The sequence below is a fragment of the Passer domesticus genome, chromosome Z (assembly GCF_036417665.1).
Source record: "Passer domesticus isolate bPasDom1 chromosome Z, bPasDom1.hap1, whole genome shotgun sequence".
Lineage (NCBI taxonomy): Eukaryota > Metazoa > Chordata > Aves > Passeriformes > Passeridae > Passer > Passer domesticus.
This window is the reverse complement of record NC_087512.1, coordinates 47,425,780-47,435,098: the sequence shown is the minus strand read 5'-3', so window position 1 is coordinate 47,435,098 and position 9,319 is coordinate 47,425,780. Positions and strand designations below refer to the sequence as shown.

General features: G+C 46.4%; 1 protein-coding gene across 2 annotated transcripts in view; it reads left to right on the top strand.

Annotated features, from left to right (window-relative positions):
• Positions 1-3,161: 3,161 nt before the first annotated feature.
• Positions 3,162-9,319, top strand: part of RNF38 (ring finger protein 38) — a 106,163-nt gene continuing 100,005 nt past the window's right edge. Inside the window, exon 1 of one of the 2 annotated variants that reach the window (XM_064404702.1) lies at positions 3,162-3,792. In XM_064404702.1, the coding sequence (XP_064260772.1) occupies positions 3,267-3,792 (526 nt within the window). In that variant the 5' untranslated portion in view covers positions 3,162-3,266. The remainder of the gene's footprint in view (positions 3,793-9,319) is intronic. The other variant, XM_064404703.1, reaches the window with a different exon arrangement.

Below are 9,319 nucleotides of genomic sequence, written 5' to 3'. Positions count from 1 at the left end.
TCCCTTGTTGGCTTGACCCCAGTTTTTACCTATAAATGTTACCCATTTCACCTGCTCATTGCTGGTTTTCCATAGTAGCCCACTGTAGTTCATCCATTTTCCACACAGATAACATGATCCCCACTGCTGCCCGCTCTCCCTTCCTTGCCTGTCCCTTCTGAACATGATGCAGTGCTCCAGCCACGCAATTTGTCCCTCCACATCTCAGTGGCAGTGATTAGACCACAGTGTTCCAGCTCACAGCGGTTTCCAGCTGCATGGTTTTACCCATGCTGTGGGCATCGCTGCACGGGCACTTCACCTGCACTACAGATTGTGTCACCTCTTCAGATGAACACACCCCAAGGTCTTTGGGGCATTCCACAGGTCAGTTATCACATCAGTTTTCAAGGTCCATAATCAGTTTTATCAATCCTGCCAGCCTTACTTGCAGCAATTTTCTTTTTCTAATCATCGGGGACTTCAGCAGCACCAACAGAAACAAAACAGATAATGAAGGATTCATGGCAGAAATCATCCATTGCAAAGTCTGGCTTATGCAAAGTCTTAAACACCATTTCAGAGACTATCACCTTTTAAGAGATGCTGTGGGCACAGTGGATGTTTAACTTTTTCAATTTTTAGTGAAACAATATATCTAATCCTACACTTTTCAACATTGTATCACAGTAAGAACCCTGAAAATCATACATGTAACTGATTCTTCCAGACCATTGGGAGAGGTAAGGAAACCTAGACTTCAATTTTTTATTGTTTTTTTAGGCAGCATTACAAGTTTGTCAACTTTATAACAAAAATCACAACAAAGAAGAAGAAAAAAGTTTTTTATAACTTTCCCCTGGATCTATTGGATATAAACTACCAAGGAGTGTAATTCTGGATAGCTAGCAGTATGTTTCTGTTTAGAAAAACGAGTTAACAGTTGTTTAAAACCTTAGACAAAACCTTGTCTTTAAGTACCTGAAGACCTTAAGCAGATCTCAAGGCTTTTTGTGCACTGCTAAAAGCTTGCCTGTTTTTCAAATGTGGCACTTACCCTATATAGGGTATTAGATTAAAGGTCGTATCTCTCACCATACTTGAGTAAAATGACTCCAGGAAAAAAAATTAAAATCTTGATCTAGCTTTTGCAATGATGTTATCTTGAAAAGGCTTTATTTAAGTTTAGAACTAACAGGAAAATGGAACACCAAAGCTCCAGAAGCAAATGAAGTGCAGTGCCCCACAACTGTCAGGTCATGTCTGCAAGACTCCTGCCGCAAACTGCACAGAAACAGCCTTCTTGAACTTCCAGACAGCCTGTAGTCTGGACTGTGTGCTAGGCTAACAGCTGAAGTAACTTCATACTGCAGAAACACCTATTCTTATTTCTAGAAGACAATCTGCATACAAAATTATAAGTTTGTCTTAGCTGAAGGACTGGTGTTATTTTCACACCTTTTCCTGTAGTGTATAATGAGTATTTAAGTTTGCCTTTTTTGGACGGCTCACAAAAAAAGGAAGTCTGTGCCACAATGCACTTTTAGGTATTACCTTCAATATGGGAGTAGTTTTAAAGCAACTTCTGCCAGGAAGTGAGTGAAAAATGAATCATCACAAATGCAATAGTGGCTCTGTTCATCACTTTCTGCCAGCTGTGAACTGCCAGGAGCTTCACGCAGGCTGCATGTGCATGCCAGAAAGCAGCAATCTGAAAAAAGCATAGACACCTAGGAAAGGTGAAGTGTAAGGGAAGTACTTCAGACCTTCATGTTTCACAGAATTAGGAAATAGAAGCTGTTGAAGATGTTTCTGATTTCGTGGCTGGAGACCTGAAACTTAAGCAAAGCTTAAGCAAACAAATCATAAAAGGTTTTGAATGACCTTAAAAAATTGTTGGGACACAAGAACCACATCAATAGCCTGCTACAAACCCCAGAGTTGTTAATCCTCTGGGGAGTCGTGGTCACCTGCTCCCACATTGGATTTGCCAACCAAATGACATGGAGTGTCAGAAAAAACTGGCACAGTGGGGCAATGCTGGCAAATGCAGGATTTGTGGAAATATTTCCCACTCACAGCATAGCACAGGAGAAGGCAGCACTGCTGTGATGTGCAAAATGAAAAGAATTCTGTGTGCACATTTAGATCTCAGAGAATTACTGTTGTTCCACTGAGGACAGCAAGTGCACCCCTCTGGCTAGTAAATTTCCCTGTGCATTTTCTTTGTTAATGCATGTGTCACTTTTCCCACTATTCCACTCTTTCTGAGAACCAAACCCGCTGGGCTCACTCGGCACGCGCAGCTGTTTCTCCGCATGGCAGAGGCACATGGACGCACGCACAGAGGCATTTCCCTCACTTTCAGAGAAACTCTTAGCGGCGTCTTGGCTGCGTTCCTGGTGTCTTCTCATGCCAATGGATTTGCTAGAATGTTGTTCCTCTGACAACGAAACCGGCGTCACCGTGACAGCTTAAGGAAATCCCTGTCCTTAACCTATCCCTTTACCGACATCCTTGAGTTTTTTGCATATACACCGGCAGGCGCAGCTTGTCCCTGGGAGTGAGCGGCACTCACCGCCCCCGCTGACGCCTAGATGGGGCGGTCCCCGCTCCCTACACGTGCCTCTGGGGGCCGGCTCACCCGTCGATGGCAACCTTTGCCCCCTGCCCCCTGTCCCCGCGCCGTCGCCCCCGTCCCCGGAGCGCCGTGCCGAGTCGGGGGGCGCGGAGCCGGACAGCGAGGGCGAAGGCCCGCGGCGGCGCCCTGGCCCGCGGAGACGGAACGCGGGACAGGGCGAGGATGGTTCCGGGCTCTGCGCGCAAGGGCTGCGGCCCGCCGGGGGTCCGGGGACAGACCCCGCTGCCGCCGTCCCGAGGGGGCACCGCCGCAGTGCGGGGCGGCCGCGCCTGTGCGCGCCCCGCGGCTCGTCACGCCCTGCGGCAGCGCTGCTGAGGGCGGCGAGAGGCCTTAGGGAGGCGCCGGACTGCCGGCGGGCCGCTGGGGCTGGAGGCAGGGAGGGAAGGAGGGAGGCAGGGAAGGAGGAAGCAGGCGGGGAGACTTCCTCCTCCTCCTCGGCGGCAGCAGTAAGCAGCTGCGCGGCTGGGGCGGCCGGCACGGCTGGGCACCGGCCCCCCCGCCCGGCGGTGGGCTGCGCCCCGGCCGGAGGCTCCCCACGCCGCCCATGCCACCCACGCGTGCCCGCTGGCGCTGACCGCTCCGCCGTCCTCGCGGTGGGGCTGCTGCTGGGGCGGCGGCCGACGGCGGCCGGCCGGAGCGGGCAGCGATGCCGGTGGCCGCCCGCTCGGCAGGCCCCGGGGCGCAGCCCGATGCCGGCTTCCATGCCCCTGGCCGCCAGCGGGACCGCGGCGTCGCTCCGCGCGGCGAGGAGAGCGGCGGCGAGCGGCACCTCCGGCAGGCCGGCGAGGCAGGCCGCCGCGGCAGATGGGTGGCTTCTTCCGCCGCCCCCTTCCTGCCTGCCTTCTCCTCCTCCCCTCCGCCGCCCCCCGCCTCCTCCGTTGCCTCCTCCCCCGCTGGTGGGGCCGCCGTCGCCGCCTCCACCTCCCCCTCGGCTGCCTCCCTTCTCCCGGCACTCCCCCAGACCCGCGCCCGTGTCCGCTCCTGCTCCGGCTTCCCGGGACTCGCCATGAGCGGCGGTTCCGGTCGCTTACCGCCGCCCGCCGCCCTCTGCCCGCCGCCGCCCCTCCACGGGCCGAGCTTGCCGGAGGCGGGAGCGCGGAGCCAGGGCCGGGGCAGCCCCGCCGGGCACGGCGCACCCCGCGGCGCCCCGGGCTCCAGAGCCCCGCCACCAGGTGAGCGGGAGAGGGGCCCCGGGGGAGTGCGAGCGGGTCCGGGCGTCCCACCGCCGGCTGGCAGCGCAGCCGGCCCTCAGGGCCGCGGAGTTGCCCTCCGCAGCGCCCGGGGTCCGTCCCGGGTGGGGGCCACAGGCGGGACGGGACAGGACGGGAGGGAGGGCAAACTCCCGCTGTTCTGGGCACGGCGAGGCCAATCGCCGCGGCGGCTGGCGGCAGGCCATGTGTCGCCCGGCCGGCAGCGGAGTGCTCGGGGCCGCCTTTGATCCGGTGCCCGGCGTGGCGATGGCTCTTTCCCCGACGGTCGGTCGGGATGCGGCGGGGCGAAGCGCGGGCAGCCCGCAGTGCTGGCGCTCGGGCGGGCGCCTCCGGCTGTCGCGCTGCTGCCGCCGGCGCTCCCCAGCCCCGCGCCCCTGACCGCCGGTGCAGCTCCGGGGGCTGCGCTGTGCGGGGCACCGTGTGCCCCTCTCGCCTGCGTCTTATCGCACTTTGATGTGCCCTGGGCAGCGCCGGGGCCTCGGCAGCTCTGCCGCCCTGTCTCCCTCAGGCAGCGGCTGCCGGCTGAGCCCCGCTCCTGGAAGGATTTTTGTGTGTGTGAGTGTGTGTGAGGCAGAGAGGGAGGGGGCGATGTGTCCGTGCCCGTGCCCGGCGCCAGGCCCCGCCCCTCGCGGCGGGCTGCCGGTAACTGCGGGAATTCACGGAGCACAGCGACCGGTCCTACCAAGTTCTTTCGTGGTGCTCCAAAATGCTGACTGCAAGTCAGACTTTTGCCTTGTGAGACCCCCGTTGAGTGTCTTCGGCGCTCTCATCGTCAGCTCCACAGACGTATTTTTGGATTTCCTCTTAGAAACCGCTCCACAGCAGGGTCCCTCTGAGGAGCTGGTTTTGAACATGTGGTTCGTTCATCCTGAAGCTTCGATGTTTTCAGGATTGTGGTCCTAACATATGGGTTGATGTGCTTGTTTATAGTCAAACACAAGAGCTGCTTCCAAGGCTGTGCTGGAGTTTCCCACATGCTTATATTTAAACGCGTGTCTGTGTGGTTTTGGGATCAGGGCCTTAGATGTTTTCCTAAGCTGCTCTTTGTGAATGGCAGCCAGAATTAAGTTGTTTGTGTATATGAAGTTACTAATTAGGAAGTGGTATGGGAGAAGGTCAGAAAACAAGACATTGTTCTTTGGGCCTGGAGGGTGAAGAAATGAGGTGTCTAATTAAATCTTTTCTTAGAATGTATTTTTAGTGGTGCTTATGTCTTGGGCACTTAGCTGAGTGTTTATACTGATAGGAATCTTGCTCTGAAATGAAGTAGGGTTTATAGACAAGCTCCTCTTGAAATTCATGATTGACACCACAGTAAAGAATTACAATGAAGAAAGTTGAGGGAGAACTTGAATTTTTACCTTTGCATTGTATCATATAGTTCAAAAGCAGCCTTTGCTGTGTCCTGAGACCACACAGTACATGGGGCAAATTAGTATCCCAGGCCTTCCAAATAAAATATATTAGGAGAAAAATATTTTTTCAGTATACGTTATTTGGAAATTGAGGTTTTGTCTGATGAAACTCTATTTCAACTTTTTGTTTTAAAATTGCATGGAAATTCCTGGTGTAGATGATAATCTTATCTTAAAGCCTGATCTCAAAACCTCTCTTAATCTTCTTAAGCTCTTAGCAATCCTATAGACAAATTGACCTAGTATGCTACTGTTGGGAGATAAAAGCTTTTGTATTTTCCATGATTTGGAAAGTCACGGTGGAGAAAATGATAACCTTTACCATATAACATATTAATCACAGGCCTAGTGTACAAAGACCTTCATGCTGGATTAAGGAGTACTGGACTTTTTTTTCTTCAGAAAGGGGCTTTTGGGGGGTTTGTTCTGAAGTTTTGGTATTCACTCATACAGTTCCTGTGTTTAAAAGCCCTTAAAAGTCCTTTGTTTAATGGCAATTGCAATAGCCAAAATGATTTTGCTCAAAAGAGCTCTTCAGACACCCAAATTGAAAGGTTAAGTTGTACAGTATACTTAAGTCACAGTAGCAGGTGAATGCTTGTTGCTAGTCATTGTCTAAAAAATACATAAAACATTTTCAAATAGTATGATATGTGATTTATCTTATAATTTTGAAATAGTGTCATAATTTACAGACAAATCCAGGAGATTTCTAGATTGGCCATGAGAAGTGTTTGTTTCCTTGCTTGCTTTTCTCCAAAGGAAAAGACTCCTCATGAAGGTCTGTCTTTTTCAGTCAAATGTTGGTCACCAGAGGGAAAAACGATGAACTTTAACTAAACTAAACAAGCTAAACTTGGATTGCTTTGCTGAGCATCCTCTTAGTTGTACTCTTGATCCTATTATATTAACTTTTAATAAAAACCTGTATTATGATCTAATCTTCAAATGTCGAGGGGCAGTGAAATTGCTGTACTTTACATGCAAGTTTAGGAGAATGTTTGCTATGTCGTTTCTTCCAGCAGAAAAATGTTCAGTGATGGTTGGGTCTCTTTTGGTGTTGTTTCTTTTGTGGTTTCTCCAGTATGTGTCAACAGAATGCACCGTCTCCATTCATGGCTGTGAGATGTGAAAAGATTCTAAACTAGAAATGCTGATGATTCTTTACTTCGTTTAGAAAATTGATCCTGATCTTAAAAGGCATTTCAGCGTCCATAATGTGTTTTGCCTGCACTGGGGTACCTGCATTTCCTTGGTGAAAAAGAGTAACTTACCTAGAGGAAAGGTTGTCAGCTAGGAAAAGTGAGTCTGTAGTGGAAAGTCTTAGGGGTTTTTTTTTGTTTATATGCTTTTTTGTTTGGGTTTTGCCTTTTGTTCATTTGTTTTTTGTTTTTAGGTCTGTATTGACATTCTCATTTCTGGCAAGGAAAGATGGCTTTTGAAAGTTGTGCTGTGTTTAACACAGGGTGTTACATCCATAACTGGTGAAAACGGCTTTTCTATTAAACATCTTTGTTACTCATAACAGCTCTTTGGATGTCATCTGATGAACTTTGCTAAGTCTACCTAATATTGCTTTTTCTCCTTCTGTTGCTAAGTCTTTAGTTTAGTTGTTTTTTTAAGGTGCACATGAGGTTAAGTCCTATATTAAGAGAGGTAATGGAAGATGCTTATTTTGGCAGAAAACTGTGTTTGCTAAGTCTTTCAGTATGGAGAAGCTGAAACTTCTGTTGACAGGATTAGTGCCAGTTTTCAAGCCAAGCTGATTGTAAGAATGAGAGGAGTTGGACTTCTTGTGAAGATTATATGTAGTGTCTGTTAAGTGCAGTAGAAAGCTGAAATATTAGTGAGTCTGCTTAATTCTGTATATGCTAAGCAGTTCTACAAGAATTGTATGTTCATATTGACACATATAAATTTTTGTGCTTTTAGCAGTTGTGCACAGTTATGCCATCTCTGTGTGGTGTTTGTGATTTTGCTCTCGAACTGGAGAGCAGTTAATGTGGCTTTACAGTGAGAGTCGTATTTAATTCTGGCATGCCTGGTAATAGACACTAGTTTTTTTATTTATGACGTGGTGATGCCTTCACAGCTTTATAACCATATAAAATAAAGTGAGATGGAAAGATAGCTTCTTGGTAGGAACAACTGAAGCATGTTCAATATGTGGAGATTTCTCAAGAGTTACAACTGATTTTGGTAGATTAAAGAAAAAATAAACAAATAAAAAAAAACCACTGAAAGCAGAAACTGTCATTAGAGCATCTTCATTTTAATTTGGTCAAAGTGTGATGTAAAGAAATGGCTTGATGGTACGTCTTGGTTAGAATTACCACAATACTGTCAGTCTGATACTTTGCATGTTTGAACATATTCTGTTTTGGACATGAGATTGCAATTACCTTTAGCATATCGGAATTAATTTATTATAATGTTGGTGTGTTAGTTTCACTACTTTTGAATAATAAAGGAAGATAGGAGGCTATGTTTTTACATAAATTAGTTGTACATTGAATAGATTATTGTAATTACAGCTTTAATGTTAAGAGACATATAATAATAATGTTTGTTTCAAGAAGTTAGTTATAAGAGATATGAGTTGCATATTTATCGGATTTATTTGGGAAATAAATGCAAATTTATTTCTGTTACAATTATTTTCAGATAAGCTGCATTCATTTTAAGCCATGCTCTGTGACTATCACTTCTACATTTTTATTTCACTTTTAACTTGTAGAATTCACAGGAACTGGAAATTATGATTTTATGGCCTGAAATTGTTGTTTGGAGGTGTTTCTTTTGGGTGCCAGCATAAAGGTGGCCCTAGTGGATGTTAGCAAGTGTTAATGTACTGCCATCCCCTGCCTGCAACATAAGTATTTAGTGATAGTGTGAGACTGAAACAAATTTTTAAAAAAGAAAATATAGAATATAAATTAATATACAGTTCTTTTGATTGTAGTTCACATAGTATGAACAACTTGATCCTTGTCTAATCTGGTATATTTTAGATGTAAAATGTGCAAAAGCATGGAAATTAAAAATTCAGAACATTATCTAAAGTACAAGTTTCAGTTTAAGAAGACCAGAGATATGTCTTTAATTTGGAAATGCATGCTCTGCTTTGTAACATCTGCTTATGAAATAATCTAAATTATCCAAAGTCATCAAAATACTGAGCTTGAGAAGTATATTTGCATTGTCACAGAAGGTTAAAATGATAAACAGCTTTAAAGAACATTAATGAGCATGATTGAGAACACTGTGAATTCTTGGAAAAGCTGTATTCAATTAAAAAATAATGGTGGGCTTCAGAGTTTTTCTTTGCCTTTTAATGTTTAGTTTTGCTGCTTATACAGCCCTTTTTTCACCCACAAATTATCTTGGCAAAATGAAATCCACATGCAGACAGAATCTTTTTAACCATTTTTTTCTTTTTTTTTTTTTTTTTTTTCCTGAGGAAGACAGGCTTTGAATCTTTTTCAACTGATAGCTTTGCAGCTTTTGTTAGTTCTTGCACCCTAGGTATTTTAAATGATCTTGTATGGCATCTGCTTCATATTAGAAGCTGAAATGGAGATGTGTCATCTAAACATAAGGGTTGTCACTGTTAATGTGATGGAAGATGTGGATAGGTTAACAGGAAGGTATGGTATCAGAATAAGAGAGAATGTTACGAATTTTTCAGTGCTCTGGTTTTGGCCGGAATAGAGTTAATAGAGTTAATTTTCTTCCTGACAGGCACTTTGAGCATCAGTCAGTGTGTGGTGACTGATGGTATTGTGCATGACTTGTTTCTTTTGTGTTTTATTCCTGGGTCACCCCTTCCCCCCACCCCCTAATCTCCCTATTGATTATAATTATAATAGTATATAATTGATTTTGTTTTTCTGTTTTATTTTATATCAGTTACTAAACTGATATAAAATATAGAACTTATCTCAGGGCATGAGTTTTACCTTTCCTAATTCTGGCTCACATCCCACTGGCAGAAGGGGGGAGTGATGGAGATTTGCTGCTGGTACCTAGTCAGGGTTAAATCATGGCACACTGAGAGCTCCCTTTAATGGATA